Genomic DNA, 23666 nt, shown 5'->3' with positions numbered 1-23666 from the left:
AGCCCCCTGGCCTGGGAGTTGCATTGGTCAGGATTCCAAATCCCAACATGCCAGGCCCTGACCCCTCCCTGGAGGAGGGTCAGGACCATTCCCACAGGGTATTTAAGTGGGCTCCCAGAGGAGAAACAGGAGGTTCAGGGTTTGCATGTGCTCCCCACTTTCCTGTCTCCCCACCATGCGCTCAGCCACCTGAGATCACTGTATTTAATAAAACGATGGGCATTTTAATTTGGTTTGATCTGACCTAATTGGATTTCTTTGTGCCGGCGGAGCAGCCCCTCTTAGGATTTTTTCCTAACAGGTACCTCACAGAGAACAGGGATGTGCAGAGAGTCAGCCCTCTTCGACTGACTGAACCCACCCACCACATTTTACTCTGATCTAGACTTGGGAACAAAGGGCCTGAGACAGTAGAAGCTGAAAGGGCCCCAGACCCCAGCAGACCCAGCGGTGACTCCTGGCTTTTTACCTTTGATAATCCCGCGTCACTGCGATCCACTGTGCCCTGGGGCTGTCCCTCCAACCAGGAAACCTTCAGAGGGTTGTCCACCAGGCCCACTTCATTTCGGACAGCCAGCTCCTGCCAAACAGAGTAGCTAGTCTCTGCCCATCTGATCCAGCTATAAGGGGCTCTTTCTACCCCACAGTAAGTCTAAGACAAACATAGTCTTCCAAGCAGATCTAGGTAACCTCAGCAACCCGCAAACAGCGCTATGCTGAAGCTGACCCTTGTGGGAGAGTGGAGTAGATGCACCTTCTAATTTGGAGAAAGAAAAAAATATTCAGGGTTGGGAAGCCATGCTGGGGCAGGGTGGGAGGCCATGCTGGGGCAGGGTGGGAGGCCATGCTGGGGCAGGGTGGGAGGCCATGCTGGGGCAGGGTGGGAGGCCATGCTGGTGCATGGTTGGAGAGGCCATGCTGTGCAGGGTAGAGGGTGTAGTATGGAGTCGGGAGAGTGAAATATGTCAGAGCATTCCCTCATGCAATCTTGAAGCCAGGAGACCTTTGGGGAGATTCAACTCTTGGACTGTCCTGAAGCCCCATAGGCAGTGTGGGAACCTGTGAAAGTGGGCTCCTGCCCAGAATGACAGGACTTGCCAGTGTGGGAGAATTGTCTGTAACCTGTCAATCATGTTTTAAATAAAACGCTGATTGGCCAGTCAGAAAGTATAGGTGGGAAAACCAGACAGGAAATAGAAATGATACAATGAGAACAGGAGAACTCTGGAAGGAGGAAGTTGATTCCTCCCACTCCTGCCCAGATCACCGAAGCAGCAGGATGTGATCTGCCCCACTGAAAAAAGGTACTGAGCCACATGGCTAACATAGATCAGAAAAATGGGTTAATCAAGATGTGAGAGTTAGCCAGTGAGAGGCTAGAGCTGATGGGCCAATCAGCTTTGTAACTTATAGAGATTTCTGTGTTATTTCTTTGGGGCTTGCCAGCTGTGGGGTACCAGACGGGACAAAAACCAACAACAAGCAGGCCTGGCCCCTGTTCATGTTACATGCCAGTGCCACACAAACCCCATACAACACTCACCGCGGCCCTGACAGTTGCAAACTCCACTATGGCGTTGCCTGCCTTCTTTCTGGAAAGCACCAGGTTGAGAACCTCTCCATACTGTGGGGACAAGAACGCCACAGTAAGTACAACTGGACACACAACATGGCCCGTTATGCTACAGTCCAACCTGGAATAAGTTAGGACTAGGGACCCAGAGAAGCTAAGCTGGAGAGAGTTGTTTTCATTCCCTAAGTATACAGGACAGCAATGGGGAGACAGGCGGAGCACCAAGACCTAGGCTAGCACACAGCAGCACTGTCTCAACTTCTGGAAGCAGGAAAAAGGAGGAGGCATTCATTCCAGACAACCACCTCGGCTCCCCAACACACACAGCTAAAGCCTGAGCTTTAAGGAAAGGGTTAGGCGTAGGCATGGCAGGAGAGCTGGCCAGAGGGGCACATGATCACTCAGTTCTAGGGGAGTCTCTAGACACACAAGAAAAGAGTAGGTAGCAACATTACTGAAGTTCAGGGCATTTGAGCTTTCTGGCCTGAGATGACAAGGAGTGGCAGATGTCAGCAGAATCTACCTTTTGCAAAAGTCTCAGGAGGACATCTCTGGAGTAGCCACCTTGGGACTCATCCTCCTTCTCGCACTTCCACTTCAGCTGAAAGACAACATCATCATCAGCCACACCAGGCTCTACGAGTGAGCTCACCATCCGAGCAGACCCCGCTGCTCTCCAAACTCTGGTGATTTCGACTACCCAAGCTATGCCTCCTGCAGAAACTGAGAGGGCGGCAGCCTGATTAATCTTAGGGACACTTTGTACACTCCAAGAACCCATCTCAAGCAGGTGGTGACGGCGCACGCCTTTAATCCCAGCACTCAGAGACAGCGACAGGCAGATCTATGAGTATGAGGCTAGCCTGGTCTACAGAGTAAGTTTCAGGACAGCCAGGGCTGTTACACAGAGAAACCCTGTCTCAGGAAAAGAGAAAGAAAGAAAGAAAAGAAAAGAAAAGAAAGAAAGAAAGAAAGAAAGAAAGAAAGAAAGAAAGAAAGAAAGAAAGAAGGAAAGAAAGAAAGAGGGGGGGGGAGAGGGAGGGAGGGAGAAAAAGAGCCCATCTCAACTGGAAGAGACGGTTCATGAACTTCCAAAGGTCCAGAGTTCAATTCCCAACAACCACGTGGCTCATAACCATCTGTAATGAGATACAGTGCCCTCTTCGGGCCCGCAGGTATACATCAGACAGAACACTGTATACATAATAAATCTTAAAAACAAACAAAAAACCCAAAAAGGACCCATCTCAGAGGGCTCCTGAGGATGTCTTGCCCACACCAGCCAACGTTCCAGCCACCTGGTGTGACAAGCTCTGAGACTCAGTCAGGGTCCAGGCCTAGGATGGCGGAAGGATGCAGAAGTGGCACCAGTTTCCCACAGGAAAGCATCTTACAGTGCTGTGACCACAGACCCTAAAGACTCACCTTTAGCTTGGGGGTTCCTTTGCCTTCAGTATTTTCTGTTCTTCCTAAAAATATTGGGAAAAGAAGAAAACTAAAATTTCAGAGTCCTAGGTCCCCCAAAGGAGAGGCAGAGGCTCACCTCCTGAAGGTCAGTTCTCTCAGATGGAAGCTGGGAACTCATCATAAGAGCCAGAGGCAGACACAGGCCATTCAGCTCCACTGAGGCCAAGTACCCCAAGGCCTTTCCCCTCAAGATCTGCTCCAAAACAGAGCTGCCAACGCTTGGGACTGAGACTTGATTTTTTGGGTCTTTTTTTCTAGACAAGGTTTTTCTGTGTAACAGTCCTGCCTGTTCTGGAACTCGGTTTGTAGACCAGGCTGGCCTTGAACTCACTGAGATCCGCCTGCCTCTGCCTCCCAAGTGCTGGGATTAAAGGCGGGCACCACCACCGCCCGGCTGGGACTGAGACTTATAAAAAGCACAGAGGCTCCCACAAAAGGTGTCACAGTAGGATGCTGTGGAGCACTATGGGGTATTCTCAGGGTTCCAGCAGGCGGAAGCTCTACAGCCACTCCACGAAGCCGCCAGCATGGCCACTCAGTACCACAATGTGCACTTGCCCTGGAGGAGACATAGGCGAGTGTCTACTCTCACCTCGCAGCCTCTGCTCCCGGTCCTGGCGGATCTGCTCCTGGACCAGCCTTTGCTGCTCCTCCAACTGACGGGAACCTTCTTCTCGAAGGCGTGCAATCTGCAGAGCAGGGGCGGAGGGGTGATAATTCTGCGCAGATCCAATGCCAGGTTGGCTCACCTTGTGAAGGTCCCTGGGAGGCTCCACCTGCAAGCTAGGGACAGAGCACCAAGCTCCCACAGGAGACAACCTGTGGGTGGACAGATCACCAAGCTCCCACACGAGACAACCTGTGGGTGGACACAGCACCAAGCTCCCACAGGAGACAACAAGAGTGAGCTCGCCCACACAACAGCCACTCAGGTCCTTCCCACTCCAGCTGCAATGACCCCAGACCAATGGGTCTGGTGCTTACCTCCTGCTCCAGAGCTGTGGTACTCCGGCTCTCCTCCTCTTCCTCACTTCCCTGGGCCTGGGCCTGCCGCTCCCGGGCCTCCAAGTCTAGGCACAAGGGTTGAATGGTTCAATTTCTAGTCTGCATGTTTGCTATGGCCTGAGCCCACCCCAACTCTGGCTGCTTCCCCAACACCTAAACAGGATGTGCATCACACAGCAACCCCGCCCATCTCTTGGTGTGCCCACACGTCCCCAGTTACTTTACACTGCAAAGGGCATATGCAAAAGAGATACGGCTCTGGAAGAAGAAAACAGCTCACACTGACCAAGCAGGTTCTCTCCACAAAGCAGGCAGAGCACAGGGGGTGCTGTGTCAGCAGCCCAGGGCCTGATGTCAAAGGTGCCCGTGGGTGGAGCTGCCAGCCTGTGTCACTGTGGTTTGGCACCACAGCCTGACCTGGGCTGGGCCTCGGCTTTGATTTATTTCCCATCGCTGATCTCCAGTTCTCACTGTCTCCTGTGCCAAGCGTCACCGTGGCCCTAGCTCCAGCGCCTCTCCTCGGGCAGCCCGGTGCTGGTATACTCCCACACCACCAGCCCTGTGCCAGCCAGCTGTGGTGACAGGCCCTCCTCTCAGGCCCAGGGCCCACCGCTTTCTTTTCTGCCCACACTTCATTACCTGGAACTTGCATCCCTCTGCCTCCCACCCCAGGTTTGACCTTGTCCATGCTAAGCAAGTGTTCTACCACTAAGCTAGGCCCTAGCCCATTTATTTGTTTGGTAAATTCATTAAAAGTGATTAAACTGGGGCTGGTGAGAGGACGCAGAATCTCTAGCCGTCGAGTGTGACTATTTCAACTCCTGAGCCCCCCGGAAGGGGAGAACTGGCTTTTGCAAGTTGTCTTCTGACCCACAAGTGCTCGGTAGGTGTGTGCAGACCCACACTAAATGAATAGATATAAAACAAACTCTAGAAACTGAGCTGTGATTCGCATTCTTGAGCTCTGGGGAAGTTTCCCAGAGTGGAGGCTTAGCAGGTAGCAGCTGGAATGAGCAGGAAAGAACCAGCTTGGACCAGAGGTGAGAACACTGGCTCACCTACCAAACTGAGTAAGTCCCCACTCAGGCAAGCTTCTCAATTCTAAAAAATATTTATTTCTAGCATCATCTCTGAGCTAAAAAAAAAAAAAGAATTTATTGTTATTTTTCTGTGTGTGAGTGTTTTGTCTGCCTGCACTTCCTGCATGCCATGAAGTCAGAAGAGATGATTAGATCCCTGGAACTGGAGTTACAGATGGTTGTGAGCTAGGAAGTGAACCCAGGTCCTCTGCCTGAGCAATAAGTGCTTTTAACCACCGAGCTATGTCTCCAGCCCTAACTCCAATAGTAAACCTCGTAACTGGTGTCATTCCTGAGTGCCTTCAGCAAACCTGGGCAAGGCTCCAAGAAGAAAGCGAGGGACATGAATGGCAAGGGCCAAGGGAAGCCGGGGCCAGCCAGCCTGACAAGGTCACCCACCCAGCTTCACTTTCTTCCTTTTCTCATCAAGTCGCTGGGTCCTCTCTGCTGCCTGCTTCTTGGCTTTCCTCACCTTGTCATACGCAGCCTGGAAAAAGGAGCAGCACAGCAGAGTCAGAGAGAAAGGAAAGCTGGGGCATCTTCCCGGCCCGGGGCTCAACCCAGAGTTAGCGGTATCACTGAGACTCGGGCAGCAAGTACCATACCGCAGGGCAGAGGGGCAATGTCTCTCACATCCTGGTGCTACTTAAGCCAGTCCCTGCTGAGCTTCTGAGCTGCAGGGGACTGGGGACACTCTAGACTGCAGCGGTCTCTAATCACTGGGCACAGTTCAGTGGAGGAGGTGCTACTTACCCTGGCTGCAGCATCCGTCAGTACCTCCAAGGCCTGGGAAAGCTGGTGGAAGAGTTCAGCTGCACACGACAAAAAAGCAAGAGGAGAGAACAAAATGAAGCTGGGTAGTGACAACGGAATACTTAAAAAGCCCAGGTCAGCACGACAGGCCAACAGTGCGCAGGAAGTGTATCCACAATCGACTGGATACCCCATCACATGGACTGAACTGGGACCACTGCTCAAGGCAGGCCATGTGTGTCTACACCCACAGCACAGACACCCAGAGCAGCCCCCCACCCCCACTCAGGGTGCTCGAGGGCCTCACCTGCTCTGGGGTTATCTGGATTTTTGTCTGGGTGGCAGGAGAGTGCTTTTTGCCTGTATGCCTTCTTCACCTAGAGGAGTCAGAAAACATAGTCACCCTCCCTGCGGGACAGCAGGAATGCCTTCCCAAGACATGTGGGGATCAGTCAATCCCATGCCACCGAGGAGCCTATAACTCCCTTTGCACAGCCATCATGACACCCGGAACAAAGAAGGGGAAGGCCGTGAAGGGAGCTGGCACTGACACCCAACAGAGGGGCAGGGCCCGGTTCCACAGAGCACCCAATCTCATCAGTGGGTCCTGGTCTCGGGACAGCTGCCTGCTAACAGCTACTGGTACACTCTTGGTGGGCGTGGCAGCTGTGGCAACCTTTCTGAAGGAAACCTTAGCTGCTGAGCTTTGTTATTACATATTTATTTATTTATTTATTTTTATTTTTATTTATTTATTTATTTTTTTTTTTTGGTTTTTCGAGACAGGGTTTCTCTGCAGCTTTAGAGCCTGTCCTGGAGCTAGCTCTTGTAGACCAGGCTGGTCTCGAACTCACAGAGATCCGCCTGCCTCTGCCTCCCAAGTGCTGGGATTAAAGGCGTGCACCACCACCGCCCGGCCCATATTTATTTATTTTAACTCATCTTGTGTCCCTGTGTGTGCTTTCATGACACAGTGTGCGTATGGAAGTCAGAGGACAGACGTGGAGTTGGTTCTTTCCTACCATCACGTGAGTTCCAGGGATGGCACACGGATGGTCAGGTGAGCCACTGAGTGAGTGCCCTTAGCCTTATATCTTAAAATATACTTTCCCTTTGACTCAGCCTAGGAATTTGGACTTGAGAGAAATGACAAAATAATATATAAAGATGCTCAATGCTGCACAGTTAGTGGAACTAGCAAAACCTCTATCACCAGGGGGTCCATTAAAAACATTACAATAGCCTGTTGTTGTGCTATGTGCCTGTAAAATCTGCTCTAAGGCAGAAGCAGGAGATCAAGAGTTCAAGGTCATCCTGGGCTATATAATAAGTTGCAAGCCAGCCTGGGCTACCTCAAAATTAAATAGAAACAAAACAAACAAGCCTCTACAGGGGCTGGATATGGTTCAGTCAGTAAAATGCCTGTTGCACAGAATGAGGATCTGAGTTCAGATCCCAAGCACCCACATAAAAGCTGGGATCAAGGTGCTGAAGAGATGGTTATTGTACTGGATAAGGGCACCTGCTGTCAAGTCTGACAATCTGAGTTCAATCCCGGGGACCCACAAAGTGGAAGGGGAGAAGCAGCTCCCACAGGCCCTCTGACCTTCACAAGCACGCCTCTGTACGTACACAGATGCACTCCCACACTTAACAGGCACACCCTCCATAAATAAGTAAATAAAAAGTTTAAAATTATTTTTATTTTTTTAGGATGAGGTCTCTCTACATAGTCCTGACTGTCCTGGAACTCAATTTGTAGATCAGACCTTGAACTCACAGAGATCTGCCTGCCACTGCCTCCTGAGAGCAGAGACTAAAGGTGAGTGCTATCACACCTGGCTTGGGTTTAAAATGTAAGAGGAGGGGCTGGAAAGATGGCTCAGCAGTTAAGAGCACTGGCTACTCTTCCAGAGGACCCCGATTCAATTTCCAGCACCCACATGGCAGCTCACAACTGTCTGTAACTTAAGTTCCAGAGGCCTGACACCCTCACACAGATATACATGCAGACAAAATATCAATGCAAATGAAATATAAATCATTTAAAAATTGTTTTAAAGCAAACAAACAAATAAATAAACAAACGGGGCTGGACAGCTGGCTCAGTTAAGAGCGCCTGCTCTTGCGAAGGACCCATGTTCAATTCCCAGCACTCACATGGAGCCTCACCACGTCCTCAGGCACCAGGTAAGCATGTGGCACACAGACATACATGCAGGCAAAGCACTCATATGAGTAAAATAAACCAAAAAACAATTAAAATAAAGCAAAGGCTTCTAGACCCCTGGTCAGACACAAGAGGAGCTCTGAGAAAGAGATATGGAGGGAGAGCTCGGCCTGCAGTCCAAGCAGCTGGGAGGCTGAGGAGGAGGGCTTGTTTCATGTGTGAGTTCCAGTCATCCTGTCGGAAAAAATAGCTATCTCTAGACGGATGGATGGATGGACGGACGGACGGACGGATGGACGGATGTTCAGACAGATAGATGGAGCAAGGATAGAAGGCATGCACAAAATGTGAGTTTTTTTTTTCAACAATGTCTTGATGTGACTGAATTTATTATTATAGTTTATTATTATATTATTATATAATTATTTATTATTATAGTTTATTATAAAAATAATAATAATTTATTATTATTATAGGCTTACCTAAACTTACCTATTCCTGCCCAAGCCTCCCAAGTGCTGCGATTACACACGTCTACCACCAGGCTAAACTCTAGCATTTCTTATATTAGCAAAAATGATAAATCAGGGCCTGGAGTGTTGTGTGATATTTTGATCGCTTTCTGATGTTTCTAAGACTGTCAATAAAAATTTGCTTTGAATCAGACGGCGGAGCTAGCTACTGACCAAAATTAACCACAGAGGTTTTGGAGGACTAAGGACAGATAGAGAGACAGAGAAATAGGGCGGTCCTTAGAGAAGGTCTCGGCCCTTCTGGATGGAGGAATGAGAGAGATAGGTCACTGGTTGCTTTTTTGCTCTGATCATTCAGGTTCTTACCCTGATATCTGACTCCTGGGTTTTTACTGATAAAGAATAACTAGATAAACAATTCACTGTGTTTGGTTGAAAGCGTCACCTCAGCTCCCTGTGGCACCCCCTTTATCCAAGGAGTCAGGAATGTTTGGCTGGAAGCGTCACCCCAGCCTCCAGGCACCCTTATATACAAGGAGTCTGTAATGTTGAGTGGGACCTTCCAAGCCCCCTCCCCTGGGAGTTGCTGGTCCAGACTCCACCTCCATGAAAGCCCTCCAAAAGGTGACCCCACCCCAGGGAGGGTCGAGACCATTCCCATAGGCTTTTTTGTTTGTTTGTTTGTTTTTTATTTTTCGAGACAGGGTTTCTCTGTAGCCTTGGAGCCTATCCTGGAACTAGCTCTTGTAGACCAGGCTGGACTCGAACTCACTATGATCCGCCTGCTTCTGCCTCCCGAGTGCTGGGATTAAAGGTGTGAGCCACCACCGCCCAGCTTCCTATAGGATATTTAAAACTGCTTCCCAGAGAAGGAACAAGTGATCTTCCCGGTTCTCCCCCTCCCCCATCTCTGTTTTCCAGGAGGGCCACCCAGGAGCACAGGCATCATTAAACCTGGGCTTCTTTTAATTTGGTCTGATTTGGATCCTTGCATCGGCAGAGGTTTGTTGAGCCAGAAAAACTTAGTGGTTAAGAGCATTTGCTGCTCTTGGAGGAACTGGGTTCACTTCCCAGCACCCATGTGGTTGCTCACAAGCATCCATAACTTTAATTTCAGGGGATCTGGTGCCCTCTTCTGGCCTCTACAGGCACTGCATGCACATTGTGCACAGACATGTATGAAGGTAAACACTCATAAAACAAAAATAAGTAAACCAACAGCTACCAAGAGGTTCTTTCACATACGGCCTGCTTAGCTGTTTCCATTAAAGTGGTAAAGAATCACAGAATCTGTGAGGTCTCTGCCTCTCACCTATGTTTTTCTGCACTGGTTGGTCACCTGCTGCATAGACTCCCAGAAGAGCAGCTCAGCACTCGGCTTCCTGGTTTCTCAGAGGGAATTAATATCACTCCAACATTCAAGTTAGCCAAATAAGGACTTGAGAAGCAGGCAGGCAGGAGAGAGTCCTCTGCTAGGCTGGTACCTGACTCAAACTACCTCCAGATCCACGGAGCCCAGGATCTCTGGGGTTGTGCTGCCACCTGCTGGCCTTAGCCAGCCCCACACCCACCCCTGCAGTGTTAGTCTGGCTTTCCAAATGCAGCTTGAAGAGACCCCAAAGGCCTCCGGCAATAAGGGAGCAGATGTTCCTCCCTGTCCTCCCCACCTCCCCGACCGCCTACTTATGCATACCCCAGACCACATGCTCACTGCCCCAGCTCGCCTCTTAAAAAATTACAATGAACAGGGCACATTGTAACCTCAGCCATCAGGACACACAGGCAAGAAAATTGGAAGCTCTGGACGTGGACTAGGGTATAGATCTAGCCTGCTCATTTATCCCCCTTAGATTGGTCTAATGGCATTTGATGACTTAAGATACTGTAGCTCATTACCTCATTTGTTAAGTTTCCTGCCAAAACACAAACAGGTGTGCCTCTTTAACAGGCTTCATGGTCCAGGACTAACGGGTTTCAGGTGTGTCTTCAGAGGTTCAGAGTTTCAGTTTCCTTTATCTTCTAAAATGTGCATACCTTTTAACCTAAAGCCATAGCCTTTGCTATGACACCAAGATGTAAATCTGTTCCAGTTGTCTACAGACACCTACGGGTTCCTGGAAAAAGTTCTGCTGCGTTATCAAAAAATCTGGTCTGATAACGACTAACAGTATCCAGAACATATTTTAACCCCACCCATTTTTAAGCATATTTTACAGGTCACTCCTGCTGTCTGGGCCAAGACCAACTTACAGAGCGCTCTCCAGACAACACCAACACCTGCACCAGCTCCTGGGACCTCACCATTGGCACCAACTCTCCTGGATCAAAGACGCCTACCAACTAAAATCTGGTTTTATCTGCTATTGTGTCCAGTCATACACCTGAGCCTCACCTGTACAACCAGGGCACTTCTCTGTCCCATTCTGTCTGACAGTTAATGATTTTCCATGACTAGCCCCATCGATAGGGCCAATAATAACAATATTTTTTTCTCCTAGCCACCTGCCTTCTCATCTCCCTCAAAAAACAGCTGCCTGAGGTCTCCAGGATGACAGTAAACTGGATGCCGCTCCAGCCTCACCTCTCACTGAACGTGAGCCCACCAACTCCCAGCTCTCCCCTCTCCCATGTCGCCCCATGCCCACAGGAAGCAGCCAGATTTGAGCCGGCGCCCCTTTATCCAAGGAGTCTAAAATGTTTAGTTGAGGGGCTTTACCTCAGCTCGCTGGCACCCCCTTATCCAAAAAGCCTGGAATGTTTGGTCAAAATCATCACCCAGGCTCCCTAACAGCCTTTATACAAAGAGTCTGGAATATTATATTCAGGGGCCTTATCCCAGCCCCTGGTACCCATCTTTGGATCACTGGGTAGAAAGCTCCATTTCAAGCTCCCTCCCGTGGGAGTTGCCTTGGTCCGAACTCCACCTCCGGGAAAGCCCACCAAGGGGTGACCCCTCCCCAGGAAGGGTCAGGACCACTCCCACAGGCTACTTAGGCTGCCCCCAGAGAGTGTACACATAGTCTCCGGGTTTTGCATGGTATCCCCTTCTCTCTCTTCCCTTCCCATGCTTTCCCAGTGCCACCCAGGAGTACTGCATTAAACATGGGCATTTTTTATTCAGTCTAATTTGGTCTGATTGGGATTATTTGCGTCGGTGGAGAGGCTTGTCTTAAGAAATGTTCCTAAATAAGTGTGTGACACCATGCCTGGCAAGCAAGACCTCTTCTAAGAGTTTAAGATTTTTAAAATCATTTGTATTTGTGTGCATGTCAGATTCTCCCCACCTCCACACACAGGAGTTACAGGCAGCTATGAGCCACCTAACTCAAGCCCTCTAGAAGACTGGCACATGCTCTTACCAGCTGAGACATCTCTTCAGCCCCCTATGAGTCTAGAATCTAGAAAGTCATATAATATCTCTAAATGCTGCTGTTAATTTATTATTCATAACAAGAAATAAAAATCGTTTAAATTCCCAAAGAATAAAAACAACTAGCTGAGCAGTGGTGGCACATATCTCTAATCCCAGCACTCGGGAGGCAGAGTAGGCCGATTTCTGTGACTTGGAGGCCAGTCTGGTCTACAGTGTGAGTTCTAGGACAGCCAAGGCCTCACAGAGAAACTCTGACTCAGAAAAAAACAAAAACCGAAACCAAAGCAGCAGCTAGTGCTTATCTAATCCTTCCACAGACAGACCTCCTTGTGCTTACAGTGTTTCCATTCCTTTAGCCCAAGGACCCCTGGGAAGGGCACCTGTGCACCGGTGTGCTGCTGAAATCAATGCCACCTACTCTCTCCACCGACATTGGTGTAGAGTGTGGTATGGGCAAACCAAGAAAGGAAGTGGACCCGGGTTTCTATGGAAACTGTAATTCCATGAAAATTGTTGAGGTGATGAGGGGAATGCCAATGCCTTTCAGACACAGTGATTCTGGACTGTAAAGAACATGTTTATGACCTGTGTCTCCAAACTATGAAACATGAATAAATGGGCCAAGGAATCATTTCTCTCAAGAAATCAACAACTGGGGCTGGAGAGATGGCTCAGCAGCTAAATGCTCTTGCTACTCCTCCAGAGAACTGGTTCGAATCCAAACACATGTCAGGCAGCTTACTGCCATCTGTAATTCCAGTTTCAGGCGCTTTTCTGGCCTCAGAGACCGCCAGACACAGATGTGGTACACAGACACATATGCAGGCAAACCAAAACACCCATACATTTAAAATAATTTTAGTATTTTTTGGTTTTTCAAGATGGGGTTTCTCTATGTAGCCCTGACTGTCTTAGAACTCACTCTGTAGACCAGGCTGTCCTTGAACTCAGAGATCCACTCACTTCTGTATCTCCAGTAATGGAATTAAATTAGACATGTGCCGGCACCACCAGGCTAAAATAAATTTAAACAATTTTAAACATTAAAAAAATTTCAACAAGAATCAACATGAACAACAACAACAACAATCCCTGTGGTAGATATTATTACCCTCATTTAACAAATGAAGAAACTGGTATAATAAAGACTTATTTTCAGTATATAACTATATGCTGAAAATTCATCAGCAAAAACCATGCAATTACTATATTCGACAAAACCTGTTCTAGCTGGAAATATAACTTAGTGGCAGAATGCTTTACCTAGCATGGGTAAGGCCTTGCGTTCAATCCCCAGGCTCACACCTACACAAAATCTACTCTGGTGAAACAGTACCGACTCCCAGCCATTCACTCCTTTACCCCTACTAGATAAAAATATAAAAATATTCATGAAAGAGGGTTATAATTGGTATTTACTTTCTATAATGAGTTTAAGTAATAAAAGTTAAAAACTTAAATAAGGCCTTCTTGTCACACTACTCTAAGTTAAAAGACACGTTTCAGCAAGAGAAGGTTCTAGAATTGTGAGAGGTGTATTTTCAAATTCAGAATCTTCCTTACACTAACGGCAAGACTTTAGGCAAATCAGTGAATCTTGCCTGGCCTCGGGCTCTAAAGGCCCACATCTTAGGCTACTGGAGGGGTTAGAGGAAACAGCATGGCAATCCGCACAGTTCCTAAAACCTAAAGACTGTGTGCTGACACGTCCCTGTGATCCTGGCGTCTGAGAGGCTGAAGCAGAAGGACCAAGAGCTCAGGGTCACCCGACACCAACAGCAAGTTCAAGGCCAGCCTGAGTCAAAGGAGACCTTTCTTGTAAACCACACCTCAGGAGACAGGCCAGTCAGGGCTACCCAGTGAGACAGTGTTGGAAACCAAAACAAAGGAACAAACAAAAAAGAAGCTCCCAAACCTCTCCCTCACCCATTCCTGGACAGACAGCAAGTAAGCCACTACAGCACCTGCAGGGACTCGAGGAGTCGACCCGGGACACAGGTGACCCCAATCTGAACGGTCTGGGTGGACAGGAATGGTGTCAAGGACTGCTGGAGACAGTCCTGAAGTTCAGTCTGTGGCTGGCCCCCAGGGGCTCTGAAATACTCCAACCAAAAAAGTAGAGAGCTTAGGTTTACAGCCCGAGATCTCCCAGGGTGGCCATGAACCAACTCCCACTGCTCTAGGAATGCTGGCCAAGTATGACTGTCTGGATTAACTAGTTATTACTATATTTAGCTGCTAAACTACCCTGGGCAGAGCCCTGTCCTCAGTTTGAAGCTGGAAGGCTAGTTTTGACTTTGAACCAGTTGGCCTGGACTTTGGTGTTTTCTCACAAACTGGATCCTACCTAGCTCTGTCCAGCCCTCCTGGCATGACTGGTAGCTAAAGAATTTGTCACCAGGTAAGCACAACTCTCCCAAAGCCATCTGGTCTCAGTTCTCAATGCTGCTTCTTCAAGGTGGGCCTGAGGGCCTTCAGAGGCTTAGGCAGGATTAAAAATTCAAAACATAGTTGGGTGGCATGATTCATGCCTTTAATCTCAGCACTCAGAAGGCAGATCTCTGTGGGTTCCAGGACTCAGAGCTACACAGTGAAACCCTGTCTTAAAAAGTTAAAACAAGCCGGGTGGTGGTGGCACACACCTTTAATTCCAGCACTTGGGAGGCAGAAACAGGTAAATCTCTGTGAGTTCAAGGCCAGCCTGGAACATAAGAGTGAGTTTCAGGACGGACCCCAAAGCTACAGAGAAACCCTATCTCAAAAAAACAAATTAAAAAACAAAACAATAGTATTACAGAAATAACACTATGGAAATATACATATATATATATATATACCTATGGAATATAGGTATATATATATATATACCTATATATGTGTATATATAAATATATTTTCTTAAATATATATACAAGGCTTCTTTATATAGTAGCTATTCTAGAACTTGCTCTGCAGACCAGGCTAGCTTTGTACTCTGAGATCCATCTGCTATCTCCCAAGGGCTTCATGAATAAAATTTTTTTTTTCAAAATGCAACAAAGGACTAAGGATGTAGTTCATTGGCTGAGTGCTTGCCTAGTATGTGTAACACCTTGGGTTCAACCCCCCAGCACCCTCTCTAAAAAAGAAAAGAGTTCAAGAAAACTATATCTCGAGCTTGGCCGGGTTGGGAAGGAGAAGGACTTTTAGGAAGAAAGCAGGTATCACTGTGTGAGGATGCAGGATGAAGGCAGCACTGAGGACACAGAGACTCAGCTAGAAAGTGGTTTTGTGGGTGCCAGGAAGGCTCAGGCAGGGTTACAGTAGTCGCAGCGAGCTGCCGACCCCCGTCTTTACCTACAGGTTTCCTCTAGTTCTCCTGGGCTCACCAGCTCTGGGAAACGTCACAGAAGGGAGAAGCTGGGTGACGGTCCAGGTGCCCTGTGCAGATCACAGCAGTCCAGAGGATCAAGCTATCTCCAAGGCACGGCTCCAGAATGACAAGGATCTCAGGTGACCAAAGGCCCCAGAGGACTTCAAACTTCTTTTCTTTTTGAGGCAAGAGTCTTACTGTTTACCCCAGGATCTTGCTCTGTAGACCACGCTAGCCTAGAACTCACAGAGATCCACTGGCCTCTACTTCTCAAGTACTGGGATTAAAGGAGTGTACCACCACATCCACTGAACTTTAAACCTTAATGTAGAAAAGATTTTAGGTGTTTTGACTTAGGGTCTCATGAATCTCAGATTGGCAACAAATTCAACTACACATCTCAAAAATGACCTTGAACTTCTGATACTTCTGCTTAAAAAAATCATGTATTAATTTATGTGTGCAAGCGAGCATGTATCTATACCAAGTGTAAATACCTGTAGAGGCCAGAGGCATCAGATCCTTTGAAGCAAGAGTTACAGGCAGCTGTGGATGCCAGGAACCAAGCTTGTTAAGCCCTCTGCTAGAGAACTGGGGTTCTCTTGAAGAACAGAAAGTGCTCTGAGCCACTAGCCCTTTACTAACGTTTTTATTGTTACAGGTGGTAGTATAAGAACCAAAGTTAACCTATAAGTGCCACTTGCCCAAGGACTGGTAACTTTCTGGAAGGCAGGGGGTGTGGTTCTTGGGAAATAACAAGCCGTGTGCTTTCACCCCCTGGACAAGTTTGTTTGCACTGGATGTGCTTGGTTAGCTATGGGCAGGAGGTACCTGGGAAGAACACATCAGGATGTATGCTTGCCCCCCGAGTGGACCGATGGGAAATATGGTAGGTCTGTGGTTTTGCCTTTTTAAGCCTCTGCAGAAACATAACTCATAGCCATTTCCTGGAAACCCCGGAATGGATCTGGTCAGAGTCCATCATCTGGCCAGTATTTAATTAAAGCTTGCTCCAAATTTGGCTCAACTGGTTTTTCTCTCACGATTCTCAGGTTTAAAGGGGTAGTTGATTTTGTTTTTGAAACAGTGCCCAGAACAATGAAACAAATAGCATCTAGTAGGCATACAACAAGTATCTGTTGCATGAAGGGGGCAAACATTCGTTTACTTTCAACCAAAACAATTAGAAAGCCTTCATTAGTCCGGGCCCAAAGATGAGTAGAAAGATGGGTGCTCTCCTGCGCCCCCCCCCGCCTCACCACTATCTCACAACCTCCCGTCCTACCTGCTAACACCTCCCAAGAAAACCAAGTCTGAGCCAGATATGGTGTCCCCCACCTTTCAGCCCAGCACTTGGGAGGCAGAGGCAGGCAGATCTCTGAGTTCATGGCTAACTTTGTCTCCAAGGTGAGTTCCAGGACAGCAAAGGCTATACAGTGAGACCCAGGCTATACAGTGAGACCCTGTCTCAAAAACCAAAACAAAATAAGCAAAAAAAGTCTAGAAAAGCCGGGCGGTGGTGGCGCACGCCTTTAATCCCAGCACTCGGGAGGCAGAGGCAGGCGGATCTCTGAGTTCGAGGCCAGCCTGGTCTACAAGAGCTAGCTCCAGGACAACCAAAAAAAAAAAAAAAAAAAAAAAAAAAAGTCTAGAAAAGATAACTTACCGAGGGAGACTACCAGGATAACCACAGTGGGAACCAAACATTATTGCCCCACAGCCCACATCACAGGTGGGGGTGGGGTGGAAGGAATAAGTATTAACAACACTTAGCCTCTCCTGAAGCTCCATGATCACAGCAGACCAGCAGAGGTGGCACAAGCTGGAGCTCGGCCACCTTCAGGGTGCTTTGCCCCAGGCACCCAACAGGGCCTCTGACAATCTTCTTGTCTCCAGTTTCACCTCTTCAGGGGAAGGAACTCCTGACTCAGCCAGAAAAGCAAGGGGTAAGGGATCCAATAAATAGAAACAGTCATCATTAACTTAAAAGAAAGGTGCCCTACAAAGAACAGATCATTATTTTTTTAAAGGCAGCTGTCCTTTCTTGTAGTAAAATGTGGAGCCAGGTAAGTAAGAGGTACAAGTAATTAGACCCAGTTCTCAAAAGCCAGGCCAAGAGGTAGCACTCAGACAAGGACACACAGGAGGCAGTGACAACAGACACAGAATGAACAAACCATCCGGTGAAGCAGCTAGAAATCCATTACCAGCTCCTGTTCCCGCAGGGGAGCAGTCTGTGATCACAGCCTAGGCACACATTTCTCCCCAAGCTAGGAGAGGCAGACATCTTGTTCCCTTGCTAGCAGGAACGCCAGGGGTTACATATGATCGCCTGACATCACAGGCAGAATGGCAACACAGGGCTCTGTGCACACAGATAAGAATCTCCTCAGGAAGAGTTCAAAGCCAACTTGAGCAACATCATGAGACCCTGCCTCAAAAAAATAAAACAAACAAGAACTGGAGAGAGGGTTCAGCAGCTAAAAGCAATGGCTGGGCTGGAGAAATGGCTCAGAGGTTTAAGAGCACTGACTGTTCTTCAAGAGGTCCTGAGTTCAATTCCCAGCAACCAAATGGTGGCTCACAACCACATGTAATAAGATCTGGCGCCCTCTCTGGCCTTCAGGGACACATGCAGACAGAATGCTGTATACACAATAAATAATAATAATAATAATAATAATAATAATAATAATAATAGCATTGGCTGATCTCCCAGAGAACCCATGTTTGAATCCCAGCACCCACGTCAGTTTACAAATCTGTAACTCCAGTTCCAGGGGCTCTGATTCCTACTTCTGGCATCTGTGGATTCCATGCATGCAAGTGGTACATGAACAAACATGCAAGTAAAACATCAATATACATACATACAGATACAAGATTTTGTTTAGTTTAATTTTGTTTTTTGAGACAAAACTCACTGTATAGTTCTGGCTGGCCCGGAACCTGCTGTGTAGACAGGCTGTTCTTGAAATCAGAGATCCATTTGCTTCTGCCTCTGGAGTGCTGGGATTAAAGACGTGCACTACCAGCGCCCAGTTCGGATGATTCTTGAGGGGCCTAGACCCCACATGAGGTCTCTCCCGTGCTAGCCATGGCCCATGTGCAATCTCTTATCCCACCAGGAACAACTAAAGTATGTGCTCGCCTGGCCTCTATGGTAGTTGGGATGAGGGGCCCTTGGTCAATCTTCTTTGGTGGCCCCACCCTTTTCTCTCTCACTTCTAAACCTCTCTTCCTTTGGCCCTCCCAACACCCCAACTTCCAGATGACCACCTGGAACCCAAATGAGCCCCCTTTTCTAACTCAGACGCCACCCTCTCTACAGTCTCACCTCTCTCTTCCTCCCTTTTCTAAGCACCTCACTCTCAAGCTTGGATCCCAAGACCTTTCCCACCTTCTTGCCTCAGGCTGTTGATTTCCAGCCACCAGGTCCACGAGGTATCCTGGTCTGGCTGCTCCCACTCTCCCCATTGCCCGCTGTCACCCTAAACCCCTATAGATCTGGGCCCCCATACCAAGAGTCATTCTGCCTCTCTCTGAGCTCGGGCCTTCCCACAGCAAACTCATCATACCCTTCCTTCATAAACATGACAGGTTCCCTTCATAAACACACACACACACACACACACACACACACACACACACACTCTACTACTCGAGAACAGCAAGAGTAAAGAAAAGACTGTACAAATGGAAATTATTTGAAAGCTGCTTCCGCTGAAACGGAAACTGGTGTCTAACATTTCCTGGGTCTCCCAGCTCTGTTCACACCTGCTGGGCTCACCAATGTCGTCAGGTGGCTTTACTCACGTGGAGTCAAGTCTCTGTTACTCATACAGAGCTGGGGACCTCTGGGACCCATGGACGAGCTCTGGTTACCCTAATTGCTCCTGGAGTATAGAGAGTAGAACATTCCGGTCTGGGCAGGGGTTCTGCATTTATTAGTTGCCTTATGCCAGGTAAATCAATTAACCCCTTTGAGACTTGGTTTTCTCATCTATAAATTGGAGTTACTAGTCCTTGCCTGCCTCCCGGCCTGGTTTTGAAGACATCAAATGAACTAGGCATGGGAAAGTTCTCTGCTATCGTATAAACGTGAGGCACCACTGTGGACGCTAATAAGCAGGTTCAAAAACAGAGTCATTGCTTTTTAGCAGGCAGCTGAGCAATTTCAAAGCTCCAGAACTGAGTCAAATATAGAGACCCATGGGACCTGGAAGCTGGGTACTAGTATCACCCACCATGCCTGGACCTTGATGAGAAGAACCAGTGTCTTCTGGTAAACAGTTCTCAGGACCTAGTCTAGAAGGGCTCTCTGCAGACACGCCCCAAAGCCACAAATGACCCCCAGATACCCAAAGAATCCAATTTAGGTAAAGGGCCACGACATTTTCAGGTTCATCTCCTGCTGCGTTCTCAACAAACACTAGGCAAAGCCCCCGTCCCTTGTCCTACACGGAACCTCACAAATCTCCATAACTCCAGTTTCAGGGACTCCAAAGCTCTCTTCTGGTCTCTACAGACAAGAGGCATGCAAGTGATGAACATGTAAACATGCAGGCAAGAAACTCATACATATAACATAAAAATAAATCTAAAAAAAAAAAACTACTAACAAAATTGGTTGGTGGTACATGCTAGCACACACCAGACACCCCAGCACTTGAGACTGTGCAACAAGAGGGTCAAGAGTTCAAAGCCAGGCTCAGACATAAGGGCAGCCTAGGCTACATGAGACTCTGTCAACTGTAAAATAACTAAAAATCAAAATGTGGTTTGAAGAACTTTGCTTTATCTAGTAAAACTGTGAAGATCAAGTAAGCTACATATCCTTCAAAGGGTTTCAAATGAAGGGCCAGGTTGCTGAAAACAGAAGGAAAAACTCACAGGGACTGAAAAGACTATGGCACTGAGTCCTGACCTGGGCTGACACCCTGCACTGGGTAGTCTTGGACATGTTTCAGAGCCTCTGTAGATCAATGACATCATAAATAACTGGAAAATTCCCTTCTGGTTCTCTGTTTGTTGGTTGGACTGTTTATCCCACTTTAGGGTGTTCTACCTCCATTTATGTCTGAGTTACCAGGTGTGCCTGGTACCCATGGAGGGGAGAGGAGGGCACCGGGTCCCCTGGAACTGAAGTTATAAATGACTGTGAGCCACCACCATGAGTGTGGGGAACCAAACCCAGGTTCTATACAAGAACAGCAAGCAGCCTTAACCACTGAGCCATCTCTCGAGTCCCCAACTATGTTGATAATCTTTTCCTCTAAGATTTTGGACAGCTGGGCGATGGTGGCGCACGCCTTTAATCCCAGCACTCGGGAGGCAGAGGCAGGTGGACCTCTATGAGTTCGAGACCAGCCTGGTCTACAGAGCTAGTTCCAGGACAGGCTCCAAAGCCACAGAGAAACCCTGTCTCAAGAAACCAATAAAGATTTTGGACAAAAACTCCTTCTCAGGGAAGCCTTCCTTATCCTGCCATCCATGTTTGTCTTTCCATTCCTACAGTATTTCCCTTGCACAGCTCTACTGAGCCTCCTTCCACCTCAAAGTTCATGAGTAACTACACAGTCTGAGCTGGCAGAAACCAGAAATGACATTTTATTCAGCTTTTACCTCCCACATGCCCACCTGGGACCTTGCCTGTGGTGATAAGCTCCATCAGTTTGATTTGCACGATGCTCAGTTTTGCTTCACTGACCCTACCCCTCTATCCTGACCTCTGCCTCCATTGAGATCCACTGGAGAGGGCAGCTCAGAGAAGTTGGCGCTCTCCTTCTACTACACGAGTTCTAGGACCAAACTGGGCCATCAGGCTTGGCAGCAAGCACATTACCTGCTGAACCGTCTTGCAGGCTTATTTAGGCTTTCTGAGACACTATCTTGATATGTGGCCCCGGTTGGCCTGGAACTGTGTATACCAGGACAGCCCCAAACTTGCGGGCAATTTTCCTGTCTGTGCCTTCCAGGTGCTGAGATTACAGATGTGCACCTCATGGATAAGTATTTAACTTTAAAACATACAATGAATGAGGCATGGTGGTGCCAGCCACAGTCCCAGTATTTGGGAAGGAGAAGCAGGAGGATCAGGCATTCGAGACAAGCCTGGCTCACAAGAAACCCTGTTTCCAGAAACAAACTGCAGCACTTGCAATGAGAATGCAAACAGCAAGAACCACCTGGTAGCATGCCACTGCTGAACTGTGTGCTGGATACAGATCCTGACTCACAGCAATGCAGTCCAGAGTGGCTATCGCCACTTCCACTGGGCAGTGGGGAAGTCACGGCACAGAGAAGTTAAATATTTATTCACAGTTACCAGTGAGGCAAGTCATGAACCATGCTCAGGCAGTCTGACTCCAAAGTCCTTTCCTTTCCACTGCAAGTGACACATTTACAATTCATAGCAATGCAGGGTGTTCCACATTGCTGTCCACCCACCTTTAAACCATGGCAGCTATGACAGGCAGTAATTCTTGACCTCACTGAAGATAAATTAGAAGAACTCTTACTTTATACGTGGCATGTGTCTATAGGTGATCATCTGATTAGAAAATGTAAGCTTGGGGCCAGAGATGGCTCGGCAGTTAAGAGCACTTATTGATGTTACAGAAGACCTGAGCTCAGTTTCTAGACCCCTCATCAGGTGGCTCACAGCCACCTGTAATCTAGCTCCAGGGGATCTCTGGCCTTCGAGGGCACCTGAATCCCTGTGTGCTTGCCCAACAAATAGACACATACACATGATTTAAAAAAAAAAAAAAAAAACTTGAAAAAGAAAATGTGAGCTTCTAGGAAAATCGCATTAGCCTCTGAATTTCAAAATGATGATCCAGAAGCAAGAAACAGAGGCTAGAAGCAAAACAGAAGTGGTCACTCACCAGAGACAATGTCAGTTCACGCTTCTATCAACACCAGGCACAGCCTGACACCCAGCAAGCACTTAATAAAAATGTCTCCAGGCCATGAGACAACTCAGAGAAGAGTCGCGCTTAGCATGCACAGGCCCTGGGTTTGATCCCGGCACCAGAAGTAATGTTTACAGGAAATGTGTCTATCCTCCTCACACAAGTGTGTTTCTATAAACATAGCAAGGGAGGAAAAGAAAGTTTGACTTGGTGAAGGTTCAGGGGGGCACCTGGTATGCTGCGGTCAAATGTCAGGGATTCAAGCAGAGAGATGGGCGACCTTATACTTACTTGGTGGGAATAAAAGTCACTACAACCTTTCTGCAAGGCAGTTTGCACTATGAATCATAATATTGTAAATACATTAACTTTTGGTCTACTAGCTTCACTGTGCCTGAAAACAACACTGTATGCTCATTCACCAAGTGTTTACTGAACATCTGTCAAAAGCTAGGCATTGTTTGAGGAGCTAGAAACTACAGCAAACAAAACAGGAAATCTCTGCCAGGATTTTCACACCCTGATGGGAGGGCCCAAAAGTGAGCAAATGACATTAACGTGGTGTGCTGGTGTGCAGCTGCGAGGTCTAGCACCTGGAAAGGCAAGGCTCCTTGAAGGTGAGGGACAACTGAAATAGCTCATCCGGGAAAGCCTCTCTCCCACCTGCCAATTAGAGGGCCACCTGCCAAGAGCAGAGAATGTTCTAGCATCAGGTCTGTTAAGGTGAGTTTTAAACCAAACCAAGCCAGGCGGTAGTGGTGCACGCCTTTAATCCCAGCACTTGGGAGGCAGAGGCAGGAAGATCCTTGTGAGTTCGAGGCCAGCCTGGTCTACAAGAGCTAGTTCCAGGACAGGCTCTAAAGCGTCAGGGAAACCCTGTCTCGGAAAACAAAACAAAACAAAAAAATAATAAGACCAAAACAAAACAAACAAATAAAAACAGGTTGCTCTTGCAGAGAACCTAATTTTGATTCCCAGCACCCGAAGGTGCTCATGCCCATCTATAACTCCAATTCTAGGTGACTGGACACCCTCTCCTGACTTCCTCATGTGCATACATGTGGTGTACAGACACACATACAGGCAAAATACCCATACACCTGAATTTAAAAAAAAAAAAAGTCATGTGGTAGTAGGATTAAAGTGAGTTTGAGGCCAGCCTGGTCCACAGAGGGAGTTTCAGGACAGCTAAGGCTATACACAGAAAACCTGTCTCCTCAGCCCCAGCCCCCGAAAAAAGCCAACAATCCTCATCGGTGGTCCATTCATTGTTACCCAAAACACAGAAAATAGAAGTAACATATTTTGGCAATGAGGAGGAGGTTATAACACGGCTGCTGTGGACGGTCAAACCGCAGGTCCTAGGAGACTCCACATACAATCAACATATGGCCCAGTATCTCTGGACTGGGTTTACAGCCAAAAGACTCCGCATCTGGCTGACTCTCTTGTGGGGGCCCACAGATGTGAGTCCCGTTCCACTAAAGGTCAGAGAGTTTGAGCT

The 23666-nt window shown here is 47.9% G+C and overlaps 1 protein-coding gene across 1 annotated transcript in view; it reads right to left on the bottom strand.

The window, feature by feature from the left end:
• The window catches only part of Dnajc17 (DnaJ heat shock protein family (Hsp40) member C17), a 33970-nt gene that overhangs the window by 6692 nt on the left and 3612 nt on the right, over positions 1 to 23666 (bottom strand). Inside the window, exons 2-10 of the mRNA XM_038332194.1 lie at positions 6185 to 6254; positions 5878 to 5936; positions 5524 to 5611; positions 4025 to 4110; positions 3633 to 3729; positions 2999 to 3042; positions 2097 to 2174; positions 1544 to 1624; positions 470 to 580 (exon numbers count right to left, since the gene is read on the bottom strand). Coding sequence (XP_038188122.1) covers positions 470 to 580; positions 1544 to 1624; positions 2097 to 2174; positions 2999 to 3042; positions 3633 to 3729; positions 4025 to 4110; positions 5524 to 5611; positions 5878 to 5936; positions 6185 to 6254 — 714 coding nt within the window. The remainder of the gene's footprint in view (positions 1 to 469; positions 581 to 1543; positions 1625 to 2096; positions 2175 to 2998; positions 3043 to 3632; positions 3730 to 4024; positions 4111 to 5523; positions 5612 to 5877; positions 5937 to 6184; positions 6255 to 23666) is intronic.

This window comes from Arvicola amphibius, chromosome 5 (genome assembly GCF_903992535.2).
Source record: "Arvicola amphibius chromosome 5, mArvAmp1.2, whole genome shotgun sequence".
Classification (NCBI taxonomy): Eukaryota; Metazoa; Chordata; class Mammalia; order Rodentia; family Cricetidae; genus Arvicola; species Arvicola amphibius.
This window is presented reverse-complemented; position numbering and strand designations above follow the sequence as displayed.